Source organism: Giraffa tippelskirchi, chromosome 14 (genome assembly GCF_054371585.1).
Source record: "Giraffa tippelskirchi isolate mGirTip1 chromosome 14, T2T-mGirTip1v1.2.pri, whole genome shotgun sequence".
Taxonomy (NCBI): Eukaryota; Metazoa; Chordata; class Mammalia; order Artiodactyla; family Giraffidae; genus Giraffa; species Giraffa tippelskirchi.
This window is the reverse complement of record NC_137288.1, coordinates 36,067,564-36,090,585: the sequence shown is the minus strand read 5'-3', so window position 1 is coordinate 36,090,585 and position 23,022 is coordinate 36,067,564. Positions and strand designations below refer to the sequence as shown.

At 35.4% G+C, this 23,022-nt stretch overlaps 1 protein-coding gene across 24 annotated transcripts in view; it reads right to left on the bottom strand.

Annotated features, from left to right (window-relative positions):
• Nucleotides 1–23,022, bottom strand: part of NOL4 (nucleolar protein 4) — a 675,738-nt gene that overhangs the window by 271,396 nt on the left and 381,320 nt on the right. For all 24 annotated transcript variants that reach the window (XR_014074812.1, XM_081562521.1, XM_081562531.1 and 21 more), the window contains 3 exons: nucleotides 13,606–13,717; nucleotides 12,342–12,454; nucleotides 6,562–6,694 (listed from right to left, as the gene is read on the bottom strand). Coding sequence is in view for 23 of the 24 variants with exons in the window: in XM_081562521.1 (XP_081418647.1) it covers nucleotides 6,562–6,694; nucleotides 12,342–12,454; nucleotides 13,606–13,717 (358 nt within the window). In the remaining variant the exon portion in view is untranslated. The remainder of the gene's footprint in view (nucleotides 1–6,561; nucleotides 6,695–12,341; nucleotides 12,455–13,605; nucleotides 13,718–23,022) is intronic.

Below are 23,022 nucleotides of genomic sequence, written 5' to 3'. Positions count from 1 at the left end.
ATAATAATAAGAAAAAGGTTAGAAATATCAATATTACAAGAATTACCAAAATATGACAGAGAGAAAAAGTGAGCAAATGCTGCTGGAAAATTGGCACTGATATACTTGCTCAACACAGGGCTGTCATAAACCTGCAAGTTGTAAAAAACACAGTATCTGCTAGGTGCAATAAACTGAAGAGCAATATTAATAAAAGATACTGAATTACCTATAATATAGTAATAGCCTATGTAAATTATTACTTAATTTTCATTAAACTGATATTTATGCAAAAAAATTACCTGTTCTCAGCAGTAAGACCTAAAGTTCTTTGAAGTTTATTATAATTAAGCATTATTATAGGGGGCTTCCCAGGTGGCTCAGTGGTAAAGAATCTTCCTGCCAATTCAGGAGATGCAGGCAATGCTGGTTCAATCCCTGAGTGGGGAAGATCCCCTGGAGGAGGAAACAGCAACCCACTCCAGTATTCTTGCCTGGGGAATCCCATGGACAGAGGAGCCTGGTGGGCCATGCAGTCTCAAAAAGTCAGACATGACTGAGCATACATGCATAAGATGTATATGTATATATGCACACTATGTTTGTATACATATACACCATATTCTAATAATTGTATGCAGATTAGCCACTAAATTCCAATTATTTTCTGTGTATCAAAAATGGCCTGACCAATCGAAACATATTAAAACCTTTTTAGAAAACAAATATGTGGAAAGGGGAAAGTTTTCAAATTCTGGCAAATGAATGATGCATTTCTAAATGCTATGAGAATTAGAAAACATATACCAGAAAGAAAAAAGCTGCCTTGAATATATTACTTAGAAGTCTATCATAGGTAAGTGATGTGAAAGTTGCATAGTCATGTCCGACTCTTTGCCATTCCATGGACTGTAGCCAGCCCAGTTCCTCTGTCCATGGAATTCTCCAGGCAAAGATGCCGAGTGGGGAGCCATTTGCCTCTCCAGGAATCATAGGTAAAAGCTGAAGTAAACGTCAAAGGGCTTTAGGGGAATTCTTCCCTCACAAGTCTCTCTCCCTCTTTTGTTGTTTGTAGACATTATACTACTTTGCTTGGCACATGGCCATTGTTAATTTTTAATGAATAAACAAGTCATTGTTTGATTCATTAATGAAGTACTAAAATATTGCAAAAATTATGTTAAAAATATCTCTACATAATTCCATTGAGTTGAGAGATAAGGTACATTCAACATCTTTTAGAGCAATGTATTCTGTGAAGTCACAACCAAAATGAAACAAAATGAGGGCCAAAGAGAAATGTATACAGTTTCTCTATTGTAATCCCTTACTTTTAAAGGCAAATAAGCTAACATGCAAAGATTTGAAAGCTGTGCCTCAACTTCTCTTTATAGTCCTATATTCCTATAGTCTTTTAAAAATGGCAAAAGGGAAAATACAATTTGTTGTGACTTAAAAATACAAAAATCCTTTGCTAGTAATAATCTAATAATATTTTGGAGTTTCATAAAGCACAAATTTTCCCTTATAAAACTATCAATAGTATACAATATGTTATTAACTCAGAATGGTAATTCAGATGTTTCTTAGAGAAGTATTTCTCTACCAGAAGAAATTGAATATTGTGAACTGAATCTTTAAGTCTGTTTCTAAATCCAACGCTTTTGCCAGAAATCCTTTATTAATAATAAATTACCTAAGACAACAACGAAAAATAAATCATCTGTTTTTAGGTACCAGTTCCAAATAAATAATTTTTTAAAAAAGAATTCTATTTTGAGCTAGTCCATGCTCCCATAGATTTCTAGGATCTGGGATTGGACAACGTAAGCCTTAAGCAACATTTCTATTCATAATCCATTGAAATAGGTGGAAAGACAAGAATACGTACACACTGATAAACATTGGAGTACTGAGCACCTCTAAGCTTTTTGATCCAGGAGAGCATTTTGGAATTCCATGGGCCACAACCACTACAGAGAAGAACCTGTTGCACAGTCAGCCCCTTATACTTCACCAGAGCTTAAAGGACCTCAGTGTCCTGAGTAACTCAAATGATTATGTAACATGTTATTTTACCCTAAAGGCATTCTTGAAGATTGCAAACAAGTTTTACATAGTTTAATATATTTTAATGAAAAAACGGGTGAAGGTGGTCAAAAGGAACAAACTTCCAATTTAAAATAAGTACATTCTAGGGACTTAATGTACAGCATGGGGCCTATAGTTAATAATACTGCACTGTAATTTGGAAGTTGTTTAAAAAGTAGATCTTAAAAGTTCTTGTCACAAGAAAGAAAAATTGTAACTATATGAGGTGATGGATATTAACTAGACTTATTGTGGAGATAATTTTGTAATATATTACATAAAATTGTTACATTGTACATCAAAACTAATATGATGTGTTATGTAAATTATACCTCAATTTTTTAAATGAGGGTAAAATATTTCCTATACAAAGATTCAAAGTTTCTGTGCATTTTTATATTTTAATTGAATTAGGGCATTATAAACTTAAAATAAGTAAAAGAATTGAATATTACACATCAATTTTGACACATTTTTTTCTTATCAAATTCGTCATTCTGATTTGTATTTTCTTCACCTTTACCTAATTATCTAGTCTGATGGCAAGACATTTCCCTTCTCTCCTCTCTTTTTCCTATGTGCATTATATAGTTATATCTACAAACTGATTTATATTTCATATTCTCTTTCCCTTGATATTGAAGAGATTTAAATATCTTCCATTACCATGCGAGATGAGAACCGAAGAAGTTTTTTTTCTCACTATGTCCAATAATACACTGTTACACTTACTTGTGTTATAATTATGGGTAAAAGTCCTGAAAACTGACAAGATGCTATTTCAATTTCTTTACAATAATACCTTAAAGTAATTACTTAGTACTAAAGAAAATAGAACATTTTAGCTTTAAAATGTTTATATTGTTCATATTTTATGAATACGAAACTGGAATTTCATACTTTCATATTTCCTAGACTTCTCTCCAATTTCCATTTCTAAACTTTTCTCCACTGCCCTCTTAATATTCATCTTATTGGATTATTACTGAGATGGTCCTTCTCTGCCTACACAAGACATGTAGTGTCCTTAACTTTGGGATACACAGGACATTTTCAGTGTCTAGAAACATTTTTGGTTGTAATGGTTGAAGGTAGGCAACACTGGTATGTAGTGGGTGGAGGCCAGTGATGCTTCGAAATCCCTGGACTACTGTAAATTGAAGCTGTGTTCAGGTTGCTACCATAATTGGATTTGTTACATCATAAGTCCTTACCCACTGACTACTAAAGATCAAAGCATATTATCCACAGGAAAGCAAGACAACCCCAGACCCAAGGTAGTCCTAGGACTCTACATCCCCACTGATTTCAAGGAGACACAAACTAAAAGTTTTAATAGCACGGATTCTTACTTTTACAGAGGCAGGGCTTTTCCCACATTGGCTCAATGAACTGTAACCAGAAGCAAATGGTATATGTATACTTTTATTCCTTTAGATTGTGTGTTAGTTAAAGGCATAGGGACCATATCTTTTTCTACTAAACATTAGACTGTATATACGGGCTTCCCAGGTAGCACACAGCATTCCCACTTTCTTCCCAGTGGTAAAGAATCCACCTGCCAATGCAGGGGACACAGGAGATGTGGATTTGATCCCTGAGTCAGGAAGATCCCCTGGAGGAGGAAATGGCAACCCACTCCTATATTCTTGCCGGGGAAATCTCATGGACAGAAGAGCCTGGTGGGCTACAGTCCATGGGGGTCACAGATCTGACATGATGGAGCATGCACTCACACATACTGTATATACATCTTAGTATTCAAGAAGCTCTTAAAAAAGGTAATACGGATGAAAAAAGCAAGAAACAGACTACAGTAAATGATATAACCTATTTTTATAAAATGATGACAAAACCTTGAGTATGTACATCTGTGTGTAAGTGTGTGTGTGTGTGTGTGTGTGTGTATAGAGAAACTGAGGAATGATAGTTTGTCAGTATGGGTTACCGATGAGAGTGCCATTGTCAGGGAGAAAGAGAAAAGAAAATCACAAAAAATATGCAAAATGTATGTGACAAATCATGATTGCGGTGAAAAGTTAGATTTACATAATAGAGCATAATTATTTACATAATAGACTATTTAAGAAGTATGTTGAATGGAGAAACTGAAAGGGAATCAAAAGCACAAAAATCCCCTAATTAATATGATATTTATAGTAGAGAAGAAAAACAGCTGATAAGAAAAATAATATCATATCATACCCTGATAAATTCTCTGAAGAATGTTAACATTTAGGTAATAGAGAGGAGGAGAGAGTCCCAAGCTCAAGAAAGATATTAGGGCTTGGAGAGGCAAATGTGAGACTTATCAGGATACAGATCATATTGAAAGCCGAGTGATTTCATGTGATCATCTAGGCAGTGAGCACAAAAGAGGAGACAGAGAAGGGCTGCACCCCAGCATACTCTCCTATCGACAAGAGAATGAAAAAGGAACCCAGAGACAGGCCCACCAGGAAGCAAATGGTGTGTGATCCTTTGATATTAGTAATGAGAAAGAGGAGGACTAAAGTCGCATCAAAGAATCAGGGCAACATGAAGACTGCTGGTAGCACTCACACGAGCAAGCAGAATGGGATGGTGAGAATGAAAGCCTACCTGAGATGAGCGGGGAAGAGTAGATGAGGAAGTGGAGATGAGACAGGGTCTCGGTTTTGCAGTGAAGAGTATTGTGGGGGTGGGGCAGAGAAAATGGCAATGAATGCAGGGACATCGTGGGATTAATGGAGGTCTCCTAAGGAGGGTCTTTATTACATCATGTGTGTATGTTGATTCTGGGGGAAATCTGTGATGCAGGAGAAAGAAGAGGTAATTGCAAGAAGAGGAAATTGCAAGATAAGTGTGAGAAGGAAGCATTGAACATGTAAGGGAAGGCTTAGGTTTAGGCTGGAGAAGAAACTAGTAGGTATGTCCCTATCCTTGAAGCATACATCAACGTACAGTGAGAAAGGCATCAACGCCTGATCCTAAGATGAAGTAATATCTGACATTATTCCTCCACATTTTATTAAAATCAACATATATTTATACCACATCAACTGTCTCCTAGCCAAAGATCCATAATAGACTTCAATCAAGAAAACAAAGGATTTGCATCACGAGAGACATCCTCTTATTATTTATGATCCCAAAAATTAAGAAGTAAAAAAGATGATGGTCAGGTAAAACATGTGAATAATATTAATAGAGTGATACACACCCACCCACCTACACACATATATATGGTTATTCCATTATCCTGGTGCTACACATTTTTCATTAAAAAACAAAATCTGAAAATCTACTAATATTTTAGAAGAAACAAAGCAACTTATATCCACACCAGAAGAACTACATTCTTAGAAATTTCCCAAATAAGCATCATTTCTATTGCAAGAGCTGTTATACTATGTAATGAGTAAAATATGATTTTAAAGCCACTGATGCCCAGTGTCCTGCTCCTTCTTTATAACTCACGCCAACAAGGACACAAGCCTCTTTTAGATTCATCTGAAGTGGGAAAACAAGCTCCCCCCTCATATTTTTAAAGACTTTCTGATTAAAACTAGGGATTTCTTGTTTGACAACATAAGAACACTAACAGCAGCAATCTTGTGCAACCAGTTTTTAAATCAAGTATCAGATAAAACAAGTAAAGAGCTTTATTTGCTATCAACAGATGCAGGCACAAAAATACCCAGTCAAAAAGCTCATGTAAATTTGTTAATTACAGGAATAATAAACTATTTTTGAATAAAATTGGACAATTTCCTTCTATTTGTAACCCTGAATTTTCATCTGCAATTACCAAGTAAGGAACACTTCCTTGCATACAGGATATTATACTTACAAAGACAAAAATCTACAAAGATAGTTTTAAAAAATCTCCGAATATACTAGACCTTAAAGTGTTAACTGCTAAACCTTCTCTACATTTCCAGTTTTCTCAACCTTAACTGCTCTATCAAGGACAGTGTGATGACTCAGGAATCATCAACAGACCCATGAATGAAAGATAACGATCATTCTTTCCTTTAGAGCTGAATAAAACAGTTCAAAATCGCAGCAAAAATCTTCTTACCCAGCAAAATCACTATGGTAAAATTGTTCTTTTATAGCAATTGTTTTTTGGTTATACCTTTTTGTCTTTTAGTAAAATCAAAACATCCTAATTAATCTCTGACCATTATTAAACTCTTCATTCAATCAGGAGAACAATGGTCCAAGAAACCAAAGCTAGAAAACATCACAGAAACCCAAAGTCCACTAATGTAACTCATTTTAAGCTCAGAGTGCAAAACATGGGCAAGCTTGAATTTTATAACTAGCATTTACAGTTTTAATCCAAGTAGTTGAATCTAAGAATAATGAAGTGGATAACATAACCTGAGTGTACAGAAAAAAGTCTCCATAGAAACAGATAAAAAATTACCAACCAGAATAAGAAGCGGTTGTTTTAATCAATTCTGATCCAAGAATTGTTTTGTTTGGTCAGTTTGAAAGGCTTACCATCTTGTTGGCCATGAAGAGCCTGGGGACTTTGCATCCTTTCCTCAAGATTGGAGCTGAGGTCAGAGTTCACAGCTGACATCCGTGTTGAGTCACTCATATCAAATTCATCACTTTCTATTGAACTTTCATCCTGAAAATGGTTTTAACATATCATCAAGTATCATAAAATATAATATACTCAGATAATGACTATTTTATCTGTTGGATCAATTAAAGTTTAGCCAGTAAGTAAGCTTTTATAGGGCTCAGTTAAATGTTAACATGAATAGATGATTGAAATAACAAATAAGACATGAAGACTTGTGAAGATTCAACGTGTCTTTGTATACAGGAAGATGTAAAAGATTTAAAATAATGTATTTAGGAAGGATGTAGTTGAGGAATTATCTGAATAATGAAGGAATGTATTTTTTAATTATTAAAAAACTTTTTAAGAGTCAATCACAAAATATAGCATAAAAAGAAACACGTTTTGATTTTTAATGACACTAAAATATTATAAGCAAAAATCTGACACTGTAATAAAAAATCTGAACTGAAAAATTTTTATTGGTAAACAGAACAGAATCTACTTAAAGAAAAATTTACATGTTTAGATTCAAAGTCCTCACTAGTCAGAAAACAAGTTAATCTTAGTACAGCCTTTCTTCCTTGCAAGGGAATACAAATGGTGTTACAACAAAAAATTCTCAGTAAAAGTACGAAAGATTCAGAAGCCAAACAGCAACCAAAAGCCAGATCAGCAAATGGCTAAATTCCCAAAAGGCAAAGCTGCCAAATTGTCAATTCATCAAAAAGTCTATCAAATATTAAGTTAAAACAAATATATGCTATGTTGCTATAATCATTTTCTTGAAGCAAATTCCTTTGGGAGAACTGAGTTTCAGATAAATGCTGTGTGCTTATGTAGGCAGGCAGGCCTGAGAAACTTGTGTAAAATACCAAAATGTTTCACTGAAACCACCAGGTTTAACTTCAACTCATAAATATTTGATCTCAAAGTTTAACATTGATGCAATGATTACCAGTAGCAGCAGTAGTAGTACTGCTAATTATATCACAGACTCTGTTATTTAGTTGTTCACTTATGTCAGCTTCATCCAACCTGTGAGTTAGCATTTACCCAGTTAACATGTTGTGAAATTTACCCAGCATTTTCCCAGTTAACACTTTGTGAAATTGAGGCATAGAGCAGTTAGATAACTAATCACACTATTACACATCAGAACTGGGATTCATTATGATGTCACCCAGGCTTGAGAAAAGAGCTTCTTTGAATAGCAAGTGTTCCCTTGGCTTCATAAATGACATCTCGGCATCAACGAAGAAATTGCTATGGTCAGGAAACAGGAACATTCTAGCACACTAACAATGGGCACTCTGATCCTTAGCTCAGGCCCAGGTATCTGGGTGTTCTTCCTCTGTCAAAGGTTCTGATAGTGCCTGGGTCTACCAAGCAGCACTGAAAGTGAAAGCGAAGTCCTCAGTCATGTCCGACTCTTTGTGACCCCATGGACTGTAGCCTACCAGGCTCCTCCATCCATGGGATTTTCCAGGCAAGAATACTGGAGTGGGTTGCCATTTCCTTCTCCAGAGGATCTTCCCGACCCAGGGATCGAATCTGGGTCTCCTGCATTGTAGGCAGACACTTTACCGTCTGAGCCATTAATTCAGCAAGGAAATTCCACGTCGGGAGGCCTCTGGGCCATCAGCCACATAGACTTCTCCCAGCCACATGCCCTGTCTCGGGACATTATGTTTTCTCTAATTCTAAATTTTATGAAAAATCCAAAGTATCTGAAATAAATATTTATGTTCAAAGAAGAAAAAATAATAGAATTCAGTGCACAGATTCATGTTATCAATGTGCACCATATATGTACATATGTAAACACACATAGACTGATGATATGCATAACCATTATATATACTCCCTCTCTCTCTCTCTCTCTCCATATATATATATAGTCTGTGATATACTATTTTAGAGCACATTCTCTGGAGCCACACTGCCTGGATTCAGATCTATGCTCTGCTACCTATTAGATGTGTTACCTTAAGCAAGTTACCTAACATTTCTATGTCTCAGTTTCCTCACCTATAAAATGGGAATAATAAAAACAGTATCAACCTCATAGGGCTGTGTAATGATTGAGAGGCTATATTATATTTAAAGTAGTTAAAACAACAGATACAAAGTAAGCACAAAGCTATTTGATACTGTTATATAGAATATGTAACAAATTCTACAGTATATAAGATTTATATTTATTATACATGAACACACACAAACATGAATTTAAATATAATGGTAAAGATGATCAATCTGTATTTATAAAGTAGCTGTGGATACTTTATGAAGAGTCTTTATAAAAGTACTTAATATATGCACTACAAAGAGCTAGCTAGATGTAGTCTAGTAAAATATTATTTCCATGATAAGTGTACATGTGTGTGAGAGAGAGATTTGTATTTAATATGTGTGTGTGTTTGTGTGTGCGCACGGGCGCGTGCACACACTCAATCGCTCAGGCATGTCTGATTCTTTGAGACCCCATGGGCTGTAGGCTGCCAGGCTCTTCTCCCCATGGGATTATCAGGGCAAGAATACTGGAGTGGGTTCCCACTTCTTCCTCCAGGGCATCTTCCCGACCCAGGGATGAAAACCATGTCTCCTGTGTCTCCTGCATTGGCAGGAGGATTCTTTACCACTAGCACCACTTGGGAAGACCCTATATAAATGTGAAAGTGAAAGTGCTCAGTTGTATCTGACTCTTTGCAACCCCATGGACCATATAGTCCGTGGAATTCTCCAGGCCAGAATACTGGAGTGGGTAGCTGTTTCCTTCTCCAGGGGATCTTCCCAACCCAGGGATGGAACCCAGGTTTCCCACATTGCAGGCGGATTCTTTACCAGCTGAGCCACAAGGGAAACCCAAGAATATTGGAGTGGGTAGCCTGTCCCTTCTCCAGGGGATCTTTCCAACTCAGGAATGGAACTGGGGTCTCCTGCATTGCAGGTGGGTTCTTTACCAACTCTCAGGGAAGCTATATAAATGTATTACGGAAAATATATAAATGTATCTAGATGTAAAAAGTATGTGTGTGAGGCTATGTGTATGTTTAAAGAGAAACTAGATACAAAGAGTGATGCTGCAGTGTCTGTTTTATAGAATGGTTTATACGAACTGCACATTATGGCTGATCAATGTTGCTAGTGTGACTAAAGAACTGAAAATTTAATTTTAGCTAATTTAATTTTGGTTAAATTTCAATATCCCTGTATGGGTAGAGACTGCCATGTTGCAGATTCAACTATTCCTCACTGTTAGATATTTTCAGTCATTACCATTAGCAATGCAATAAACATCCTAATATGTAAATTGTTTTATATATCAAACTCCTTAGTATAAATTTCTGGTCAAAGCATATAAATAACTTTTTAAAGTTTTAAATTAATTATTGCCAAACTCTCTCCCAAAAAGTCTGTTGTGGTTTAAATTCTCATCAATACTTTATGACAAGGCTGATCTTACTTTGGATACAGTATTTTGTAATTTTTTTTTTTTTATAAACACAAATTTATTATGAAGTGATACACAAAATGGACAGAAGCCCATAGCAGCTGCTCATCATTGCCAAGCTAGCATAGACTTTGGAAATAAATCCCGATTTCTTTTTTTGTTGTTGTTGTTGTTTTAAATTTTATATTGAGTTTTTTTTTTTTAATTAGTTTATTTTCTATTTTTTAACTTTACAATATTGTATTTGTTTTGCCATACATTGACATGAATCCACCATGGGTGTACATGTTTTCCCCTTCCAGAACCCCCTTTCCACCTCCCTCCCCATCCCATCCCTCCGGGTCATCCTGGTGCACCAGCCCCGAGCACCCTATATCATGCATTGAACCTGGACTGTAATTTTAAAGGAACTCCCATTCCTGGCTGTCTTTATTTCTCTTACTAGCATTTAGTATCATCTTACATACATACTTTCATCATTTATTTCCTTTATGGTCTGTCCCCCACCATCACTAGAAGATAAGCTTAATAAAAGCAAGGATTCTGTCAATTTATTCACTGTTTATCTCCACTGCCTATAAGAATGACAATTACATAAGAAGGTACTCAATAAATATTAAGGTAATTGATTAAACATTTATTAAATTTAAATATAACTTACTACAAAAGGGATATCTCACTTGATTTCCATTTTTACCATGACTTATTTAACCACTTTTCTATCTTTCAATGATCACAATTTCCAAAATGTTGTAAGTAATATAATTCATCATTTATCTAAATAGTTTTAAGACAATGTACACCCAAGGTAGAATTTTTAAAATGTAAGGATAAGAGTTATTTTCCTAGTCCAATTATCATTTAAAAGGATCCATTTTTTTACTGTGAAATACTCAGGATTTTTTAGAAGCCAGAAGGACTTAGCGTATGTGGGCTCTGCTGGCTCAAAGTCGATCTCACTTTTTGGCCTATTAATAAACATATCAATACCTAAATGAGTTTCCTACAAATAATTTGAAAGCTCTAACTAGTTTATGGGTTTTTAAAAAATGATTTTCAATGGTGTGATGAATCATGGGAACAATATTTTCATTCTTGGGGATGGATAAATAGTAATATTTTCTTAACTGCTTTTCCTGTCTTTGAATGGCTTTATTATGAGTTAATCACTTACATATATCTACCTGATAATACGGAATCTGATATCACCATGGCATTAATACAGATATTCTTATAGAATATACTTTTCATCAAGTCCTTTGAGATAAAATAATTTTATAAATACAGTTTTGAGATTAAACCTGCTGACATAAAGAGGAAAATAAAAAATTTGATTTGAGCTTTATGAACAAAGTTAACAAAACAATTGTAAAAGAATTTAATACCTCACCAAGTAATGTTATAATTAAAAATAAGTATTTAACCACATTTCCTCTTCCAGAGAAATTTCAAAAAGGAGAGAATATATTAGCCTGAGAAACTATTTCTAATATAGATAATTTGAGTGTGTATATTAACTAACTAATTAAGAAGGATTTACTAAGCCACACTGTTAGAAGTATTTGGGGAATACACACAGGGTTTGTATACAACTTAGTCCCTGCTTTTGAGATACTTCAACCAAACTGGTAAGTTAATCAGTATCTAGGAGAATAATATTTAACAAATGTTCATTCTGTGTCTAATATATGCCAACAAGCTCATTGCTAAAATCTTACTATACAAATTAAGTAAAATAATCTGAAACATCAAAACATTTCTAGTTAAGATGATTCAGAGAAGTAGACAAATACATAGAATCATGGTTAATTGAAAAACAACTTTAAAATATACAAAAGATTTGCATGATTGAAATGATCATACTTGAAATATCTATGAAATTGAACTTTCTGATTTGCAGGTAAAATAGCCTTAATATTATAATTTCCCTGGATACACACTTATTTGGAATACTTTCCCCTGAACTTCCTAGCACTTTACCAAGGTTAGTTCAATGGTAGCCTATGAAGAAAAATGAATCTTTGGGGAGAATGAACAAATTTTCACATAACACTAAAGTGGATGTGGTCAGATAGGGAATCTGTTGACGACTAAAAATTTCTCCCTGTTTCTCCATCTGTGCAGTTCTATTGACACTCCTTTTATTAAAAAAATAAAGTACTGTCTTCAAAATGCCATCATGCTTAATATGAGAGTCATGGTTATCAAGCTTCATTCTGACTTGTGATATAAGGGTAGATATTTTCATTTTACCTCATCTTGCTGTGAGTTTAGCAGCTGCAGTTTCATGTGCTTCATATAGGCCATGGTAATTGGCATGTTGTAGTCAATCATGCTGGTCACCAAAGTGGGAGGTTTTCCATTATCTGTAATAAAACATTTTTAATGGGTAATGAAAGTGATACAGTACTCTACCTGTAATTTCAGAATGATCTAGTTTGTTCAAATTGAAATAGGATGCAAGATATATATATATGACTGGCAAGGCTCAATAAAGGTGTTTGGGGACAAAATAGCACTATGGATAAACTGGTTATTTCTAACTACAAGTTGAGTTTTTTTTGATATCTTGGATAACAATGAGTGAAGCTAATATAGTGATTAAAAAAAATCATCAGTATTTTTGTATTTTTCTCCTTTGCTGTACACATTTCTTTTTTGGCCATGCCACACAGCATGTGGGATCTTAACGCTCCAACCAGGTATTGAACCCAAGGCTGGGCTTCCCTGGTGGCTCAGACAGTAAAGAATCCGCCCCCAATGCAGGAGACTCGGGCTTGATCCCTGGGTCAGGAAGATCCCCTGGAGAAGGGAATGGCTACACACCTCAGTATTCTTGCCTAGATAATTCCATGGACAGAGGAGCCTGGTGAGCTATAGTAACACTTTCACTTTAACTTCTCACACCTGCAGTGGGAGCTCAAAGTCTTACCACTGGACCATCAGGGAAGTCCCCACACTTACTTTCTAAGTGGACCACATGAGGTCAAAAAGGAAGCTTTTTATTTTTATATTTTGCCATTCTACTCATCCTCCAACACATGGGAATTAACTAGCTTCAATATAGCTTTGAGATTAACCTCTGTGAGAAACTCATATATTAGGAAAATAACCCAAATAATTTTTAATGAAAGCCAAAGCCAAATAGTAACTTCTCCATAAAAATTTTCAGTGAAAGAAAATTATTATTCATTACTTTTAAAAATAAGATGATGATAAATTTAAAAGAACACAGATGGAACATCAATTTCCTTGCCGAAGATAGTTAAAACACCATGAAATACACACAATGAATGAAAATTAAACAAAAAGTATTGGCCACAGTCAAGAATGTCTTTCATTTGAAGAAGGGCATTGTACTGCTTTGTAAGTGGATTTACTGGCTCCTATTTGAATAAATAAGATGATTTGACTTGTTGAACTGTTTCAGTCTACCACATGCTTCGAAAAATGTGGGCTATAAATTGCCATTATGAATAAAATTACTTGAAATCTCACTATTTGACACCGCGGCTACCTTTATGATCTGTTGCATCTGGGTTTAAATGCATTCTTTTCTGGCACTCTGAGCAGCTCATTAGAAATCGTGTCACCGCTTCTCTTGGTAGGAAGGCATAGCTCTCTGAAATCTGGAATGATTCACAAAACAGGAGTGTTATTATACAAAAGGACTGGGCATGATTCAACAGAAGTGATTACTGTATTTCCAAATAAGACGCATTATTCCATAATGGCAGGAAGCACAATGAAAGCATGCATTGCATACCATGCATCATTTCAAGAAATATCTATCCAACTTGATTGCGTGTCTCTTAATAATCACTAAGAACGCGATGTGGAGGAAGAGGAGCCACATCTGGATGGAGGTCTTTTTCTATTTCTGCATTTCTTTTAGGAAAAATAATCACAGGGTACAGATACTCAGATGAATTTTCCTTATTAAAATTGGCCCCCATGGTTTTGGCAATTAAACTCATTGCTAGCACCATTAACATGGTATCCAATTTTACATATGCTTTTAAAAATTTAGCCCCAAGGAGAAACAATCAACTTTAGGTTTTGCAGAAATAAGCAGGTCTTCATGATTGCTTTTCAAAGTATTTTCAGTAAAAATAAAAAAAAATAATCTGAACAGAATTCATGTTATCTATTTACTGCAGTGAATCATCCTTTCCACAGAAAATGACACACCTGGAATGCATTCTGGCCACCAATTTTTTATTTGTTATTTTACATCAGTTTTTCATAATCTATGTCACACTGAGAATCAGAGCCACTTTTCCAGCACCCTATCCAGAGCTTCTCTTTTCAGAACCGTGATCTAGAATCAAATTAAAAATCAATATTCTTATCAGTGATTCTTTAAATACTGACTTTTCAAAAGCCAAGGTATTTCTCTCATCAAAGCAAAGATTCTGGAAGTTAAACTGATAGACTGCTAAACATCACTAAATAAAACCCGGCACTAACTCTGACAGGGCTGCTAGGGAGTCTGATTAGGGCATTAGTTTTCCACCATACTAACACTGACATTGGTCCATGAAATATGAGATAAGCAGGAGGAATAAATGAGTTGTAAATTAGATATAAGTGCCATTAACAGTATCTCAGGTGCATGTAGAGCTGTTATGAACACTGATGTATTTTAAGTTTGTAGAAAGGAAGGAAAATATGCACTTTGTGTTCAACTGAGTACAAATCTACACAGGTCCTTCCATGGTAATGGAGGAACCTTTTGCTTATCCAGGCTGCAGAAGGAGCATGGCATCAAGGAAACCTCACATACTAAAATCCAAAATTATAAAGTGTATTTTACCCTGGATTTCATATGAAAACCAGTTTGCATCACTTAGCCTATCACTTTGACGCTCAGGGAAAAGAAGCCATAAGAATATCAAAGAGAAGAAATTAGTCTACAACTGAAAATAAGTCATGGATGATCCATACACAGGTAATTCACATTCAACTCTACTAGGATTAGACAATGAAAATCTGATTTTTAATATAATTTCATTTGTAAATTGAGATGTTCAGATTAAAAAAAAAAACTTCTTTGTAATACAGGAATTGTGAGGAAAAAGAAGTAGAGTAATTTCAAAGTATTTCATCAAAATACATCATGTTAGTTATGAAGTAAAGAAATACATATATACAATTTAAATGCTCATTTTCGTTCACACCCTCTGTCTCTCCACATACACACACACAAATTTGACTTTTATTCATCTATTTTTACAAAAGGAACTAACATTTTAGCCTGATTTAGTTATCTGATTAATTTTTCTGACTCTAAAAACCTATCTTACAATAATTTAGAAGTGAAGTCTTTGCTGCATGCTCTGTCCAGACACTTCATATTTTAACACATATGGAGTTATAATCCACTGGAACTAATACATCTAACCAGTAAATTCATTAACAAGCAGGATTTGAGAAGAATGCTCCATTAATTTATTTTCAAAGAAGATTTCTATTAATGCTTTTCTCTTCTTACATAAAAGAGAAATCTTCAATTGAAAAAAATAGCCAAATGGTGGAGTAAGAGAGATGCTGTGTTTGCTTCCATGGTCCTGATGCTTTGCAATTTTCCCTTTCTTAGTGTTAATAAAGCACTTGTGTAGAAATCCGATCTAGAGAGCTTTATCATTGACCTGATTCAATTGTATTATTTGTCCTAGCACTACCTAGTTCCAATTTTTTTAATCATTAATCATATTTAATATTTCTTTCGTACTTTTACTCTGAAAAACAAGTATCTGTAATGACCACAAATAAGTTATATAAGTGGATAAATATCTGTACATTTGTTAATGAAATAATAAAAATTCCTTCTGGTATCTTAGAAAAGATATTTTAGTAAGTATTTTATCACATTGATCTCTGTGGTATTATTCTGGGCGTATCACTGTATGTTATGTAAGTGGACAAAACCACCTCTTTAGGTGCTTTTTTTCATGTTCAGAACCCATTTTATAGGGGGACCTGCTGAGACACCCTACTCTCCTCAGACCTTTTCTACCCCACCTCATGCTCACCAGAGCCCAAGGACCTTGGAGTCTTCTGAGGCACAGGGAGGAGAAGAGATCCTCAGAATAGCTCTTCAAGTCTCACACTCATTTCTGAAGGGATATTTCTCCTGCCATGATGGTGAAGAGGGAAAATTCTTCCTTTTCCTTTTTCTAGAATCTTTCCTCTCCAGCCTCTTTGAAATTAAGTGTCCTAGGCAGCCTCCACTGCCATGCTTCTCAGAACATTTTTAAACAGTGAGGAGACGTCCTTTAAAAGTTCTAAAATTATGGTACATTTGAATAATTACATTTTCATTTTAATAACTACAATTAAAGCCCATAATGAAATACTGTACTTGGTCCTGTCAATATCCTTTCAAAACCCTGCTGAGAGATTACACGGACAGTCTACATGAAGACTCTTGAACTTGAGGCCTGAGCTAAATGCTCCTATGGCCCTTGCCCTGATGAAAGGGTCTGCTTCTGTGAATGTTTAAATGTTAAATCAACTTTAAACAGACGTTCATAAAAGGAAATAAAACTCAGGGATGTGTTCTTCTAGGCTGTCTATTCATCAAAGTCCTAAATATGTAAAAACAGGTGCAAATCAAACCTAGAAGGGACAGAAATTGAAAAATATCTTGATTCATATACTTGAAATACTATTCTACTAACTATAATTAATCATCTAAAACACTATGTCATTCATAAATGTCTATTTCCTTGACCCATTTTCCAAATCTAATCACTTCTCTTTTTCTAGGACAGAAATCAGAGTTTGAATATATGGTACAGAGCATTTCTAGAACACTAGTGAGGATGATATTCGTTTGAAAATTCATTCTTAGAAATATCTTTATAACTGGGAAAGATAGTGTATTTCCTTAGAATTGGTTTATCCACACAGAAATGCTGCATCTTGTTAGCAATAAGAAGCAAAACATCACCTGAATGGATATTAGTCATGTTCCTTCTGAATGAAACACGAAAACAACAATAAAAACAGCAACAACAAAACAACTGCCATGTGACAAGTCATATATGTTGTCAGTAGCAAAAATAAACATCCAAAGGAAGGACTAGAACATAGTCATAGTGAATCTTACAAACCAATGACCTCACACTACTCATCATGTAAATAATTATGAGGCATCTCTTTCTTAGAAATATTATTTTCTATAAATCCAGACTTGTTTTCTTAGATTTGTATATTGCTTTTTACTGAGTTTTGTATGCAATATTTTAGGTAGTGGCTAAAACAAGATTTTATAATAATTTCTTGATAAGAGGATCCACTGGTATAAGAGGTTAAATGAACTGCCACTGTTACAGAAGAGAGGGCAAAGCAAAGAGCTGGAACTTGAAACTGGATCTCTCAGTCCTGGTCTATGTCCATACACTGAAGGGACCATGGTGGGCTCATCCAATTGACAGGTTAGACAAATGCATAAGGTCCAAGGAAAGCAGGAACGTCAAAATAGATTTTCAAAAATTTGATATTCTAAAAAAAGAAAAAGCCCAACCTAACCCTAACCCCAAAGTGTTACCAGAGTCAGGACTTGGGAACTTTCTTTTCTTTCCTGCTATCACTGCTATATTTTTTATTATATTATTATAGCTACAAAGCCCTAGAGATATACATACTAAGTTTTTTAAATTAATTCTATTTTTTTCATATTATTTTCCCATTTAGGTTATTACAGAATATCGAGCATAATTCCCTATGCATACAGTAAGTCCTTGTCAGTTATTTATTTTAAATCTATTTAAAATATATCTAATTTAACAAACCCTTCAACTTGGGTTGTGGCTAAAGATTTGTAAGATTTGTTGATGCTTTTTATTTATTTTCTTAAGAAAGGCAGGCTGCCACATACAGCACCTCATTTGGTGTGTCTGGAGTCTTGGAAGCTTGACTATCCTACATTCTCCTACAAATGGACCTTGAGAGCTTGTGTGGAGGTTCTGGCAGGGGAGAACAACTACTCATATACCTTTGACCCAAGAATGATCCTCCTGTATCAGGGAAGGTCATGCTCTTCAATGGAGCATGCAGTTTCAGGAGGAGGCACCTGGAGTGGTAAAGAAGGACGGGTACACCTGCCTAGTCAGCCAGAGCAGTTGAATCAACCCTGGCGATCAATGGGGTGACAGGTGTCACAGATAGTCCTCACATCCTGTTGTTCCTATTTTTGAACTTCAAATTAGCTGTGGTTGAGCAGTGGGAATGTTGTGGCACCTTTTTTCATTGCTTATCACATCTAAAGACTTTAATTCATCTGTGTATTAGACAACATTGATAGTGTCTTCAATGAAAACATTACATTCTAAGTCCATTAAGACTGGAATTCATCAGTAATGCAGAAAGTAATAAATTTTATTATCATCCTAAGAAGTATAAATCACCTCTCCAATTTAAAAATATGGTATTACTTCTACATAAAAATAACTGGCTCAGAGAGTAAAGCGTTTGCCTACAATGTGGGAGACCTGGGTTCGATCCCTGGGTTGGGAAGATCCCCTGGAGAAGGAAATGGCAACCCACTCCAGCATTCTTGCCTGGAAAATCCCGTGGATGGAGGAGCCTAGTAGGCTACGGTCCATGAGGTCGCAAAGAGTCGGACACGACTGAGCGACTTCACTTTTCACTTTCTTTAGGATTTATGGATGGAACAGCATTTAGAACCAAGATAGTATGATATTAGTAATCTAATGATAAACCTATCCACCGGAAGAGGATCTAATTATTAAGTCTCATGAGGGGCACGCTATTGATCTTACACATTTGTGGGTTAAAATAGAAAATGTAAAAAAAAACTATCAGGAACCTATTTCTGAAAAGTTTACTGACAAATACTATAGTTGAAAGGAAGATGAGCATTTTTACTTTGCCAATGTCCCTGCCTTTGTGAAGGAAGAAGAAGCAGTAATTTTTAAACCCAACAATTATAAAACCAATGGCAGTTTCCAAGTGCCACTCACCTTCCCCTCAAAAGCTTATCAAGGTAAAACTGCAACTTATTCAAAAGAACTAAAGTTTTAAAAGTCAATCACAGTTAAATGAGTATGCAAATCTCATAAATTTGATAATATATGTAATTCCTAGAGTCTTCTTACATTTACTTTGGAATAGCACAGTTTTATATACAGAAATAAGTTTTTCTTACCGGGATCTGACTATGTGGGTAATATGAAATTAGAAAAAAATTTAAATTAATTATTCAAAATAATTTAATAATAAACTGTTATATTTAAAATGGTAACCAAGGACCTACGGTACAGTGCAGGGAACTCTGCTCAATGTGATGTGACAGCCTGGATGGGAGGTTTGTGGGAGAACGGATGCTTGCATATGTATGGCTGAGTCACTCTGCTATGCACCTGAAACTATCACAGCATTGCTAATTAGCTATACTCCAATACAAAATAAAAAATTAAAATAAATAAAATAGATATCAATGAAGCTTAGTACAAGTCAAAAATGTAAAAAGAAAAACAGTAATTGAATAAAAACTGTTGTTTTGCTATACTTTTTCAGACTGTGTGAGTCACAATTACATGATCCAAGGTTATCTCATTACCTTGAGCCATAAGGTTTTACAAATTAACAGCAAAATTGATAACAGACAAAAACTTTTTAACAGGACTGTTTGTCCTGTCCTTCTTGCCCAGTCCTAAGAATTCCAATTTTAACTGTGTTGAATTTCCAAGCATTTTCAATGGAAAGGTCCTCAAAACTGACTCAGCTTGTCCCTAAACCTGCAATTCTTTGGCTCCTGAAATGGGAGAGAATTGACAGTTCTCTAAATTAGGGTTCTAGTTAACTTTGTGACAACTTTTATTTTCTTTGGCTATTTTACACAAAAGGAAATGCTTTTCTAAAATTCTAGTATGTGTGTGTTTCCCATTAATTGGGTACTCTAAGCAAGAATTCTTTCTGGATTTTATAATTTAATGCTCAAAACAGTCCCAGGGATAGATGACTATCATCACCATTATCATCTCTGTTTAACAGACGAGGAAACTAAGCTTCAGAGAGGTTGTATAATTTATCAAACAAGAAGAGATAAGCTCTGGTTTCAGAGCCTACCTTTTATTCAGTTTTGATCACCATATTTTACAGCCTCTCCTGGTCATCAGTATTAAAAATGAAAGAGAGACTGTCTCATCCTTAAGAGTTGGGATATTAACCTCACAGCATAGGTTAATTAAACTAAAATGTTTATAATGTTCCCTAGAGCGAGGTTCTTTATAAGTATAAAATGCTCCGACTGGTTTGCGGTGACCTCTTTGAATATAAGGGCCAGTCAAGGGCTCTGTACCTTGTCTCAGGTTACAGAGTCCACGAGAAACACGTCAGACTGCAGTAACAATGCAGAGCTCCACCTGGAGGAAATGAACTGGCCATCTGTTCAGTTGCAGCAGAACTGAGGCTAAATAATGGCTTTGTCACAATGCTGTAATATTGTAACAGCCAGCAACTGAATGCAGAGGATGTCCACTTTTAATAGAATGTACAAGAAGGAGTTCCTTCTTCCCTGTAGCTCAAACGGTAAAGAATCTGCCTGCGATGCAAAAGACAGGGTTTGATCCCTGGGTCAGGAAGATCATCTTGAGAAGGGAATGCCAATCCACTCCAGTATTCTTGCCTGGAGAATCCCATGGACAGAGAAGCCTGGCAGGCTACAGCTCATGGGGTCGCAAAGAGTCTGACACGACTGAGCAGCTAACACACACAAGAAGGAGTGTAAGTAACCTATTTCTAAAGGAATAAGACTCTAATTGTTCAAAGAAATTCACCAGTAGAGAAGCTATTGTTGGTTTAAGATTTGAACCTAATACATGAGCTAAAATAGAGACATCGCTTGACATGGGTAAATCATGAGCATTAGCAAATAAAAAATGCTAAAATCAAAAGATTTATCAAACAGAATCATAGCATTTTGTCCTAAGTTCACTAAGGTCTTAGCAAAAAATAATCAGAATTAATGCTACTAAATGTTAGCAATTTGGAAAAATAGGCAAGTGCTGAATTTCGTTGTTAAGTAACATGACTCCACAGCCTGATGCCTTTGTAAACACTATGCTCCATTTCAAATACTGAGTTTTAGAGCAAAATAAAGTTGGTTTAATCGCACTACTTTTGAAATTACCTTCTCCACATTAGCTTCATAAAGTGAATTTTTTAAAAAGAAATAACACCTTTATTTCACTGGAATAATAACACTAGAACTTTTTTTTCTTTTTTGCCAAGTATCATACAGTAAACCCATGAAAGAACTCGCCTTTGGGGCCCAATATTTAACATTCTCTTCTGTGAAACTCCTGAGATCATGTATAAAGAAACAGTCTCCTAATGACATTTATCATAAGCCTATTGTGATATTTAATGTTTAATATTGTGGTATTTTGGGCTTCCCTGATAGCACAATTGGTAAAGAATCCAGCTGCAATGTTGGGAAGATTTCCTAGAGAAGGGATAGGCTACCCACTCCAGTATTCTTGGACTTCCCTTGTGGCTCAGCTGGTAAAGAATCCACCTGCAACACAGGAGACCTGGGTTCGATCCCTGGGTTAGGAAGATCCCTTGGAGAAGGGAAAGGCTACCCACTCCAGTATTCTGGCCTGGAGAATTCCATGGACTGTATAGTCCATGGGGTGGCAAAGAGACAGAGTTGGACATGACTGAGTGACTTTCATTCACTTCATTCATTATGATATTTTATCACATACCACTTGCAATGTACACCTCATATGTCCTGATTCAAAAAGACACCACAGTCCAGAGAGACCCCTATCCTAGGAAGGAAAATCTTGTTTATGGGCATTATCTCCAGTTGAACAAGGGTCACTCTATCTTTATCTGGTTTACACACTGTATACTTTTGAATACATCTAAAGAGAGGAAATTAGGAAAAAAAATATATGTATATATACACACATATAGCATATACATATAAAGCTTACCAACACTATAGCCTTTGGCCCAGATACTTTTACAGATGTGTTATGAAACTATAAAGTCTAACCAATGGTTTTCTTACATTTATTTGAGTTTTCTTTTACTCAGGTCATGCATGAGAAAAGATAAACAGTGAACATCATTATACTTCTACAGAGGAACTTCTGGATCAGGGGAGTGGCACATGGAAACAGTCTTACAAAGGTGAAGACACTTTTCACCTAAACATTGAACAAACATCTATTAAAGGCATAGGCACTAAAATTATCCCTAATACTGCTAGGTATGGTTATATACCACTAATACGTCGGGCCATATTAAATAATTGAAATCACCTGTTGGTAATTGTTTCACAATCCAGACATGATTGAACTTCCAGATGTACAAGCTAGATTTAGAAAAGGCAGAGGAACCAGAGATCAAATTGCCAACATCCATTGGATCATAGAAAAAGCAAGGGAATTCCAGAAAAACATCGACTTCTGCTTCACTGACTATGCTAAAATCTTTGACTATATGGATCACAACAAACTGGAAAATTCTTCAAGCAATGGGAATACCAGACCACCTTACCTGTCTCCTGAGAAACCTGTATGCAGGTAAAGAACTGGATATAGAACAATGGACTGGCTCAAAGTTGGGAAAGGAGTATGTCAAGGCTGTATATTATCACCCTGCTTATTTAACTTATATGCAGAGTGCAACATGTGAAATGCCAGACTGAATGAAGTTCAAGCTGGAATCAAGATTGCAGGGAGAAATATCAATAACATAAGATATGCAGATGACACATTCCTAATGGAAGAAAGTGAAGAGGAACTAAAGAGCTTCTTGATGAAGGTGAAAGAAGAGAATGAAAAAGTTGGCTTAAAACTCAACATTCAAAAACTTAAGATCATGGCATCTGGTCCCATCACTTCATGGCAAATAGATGGGGAAAAAATGGAAACAGTAACAGACTGTA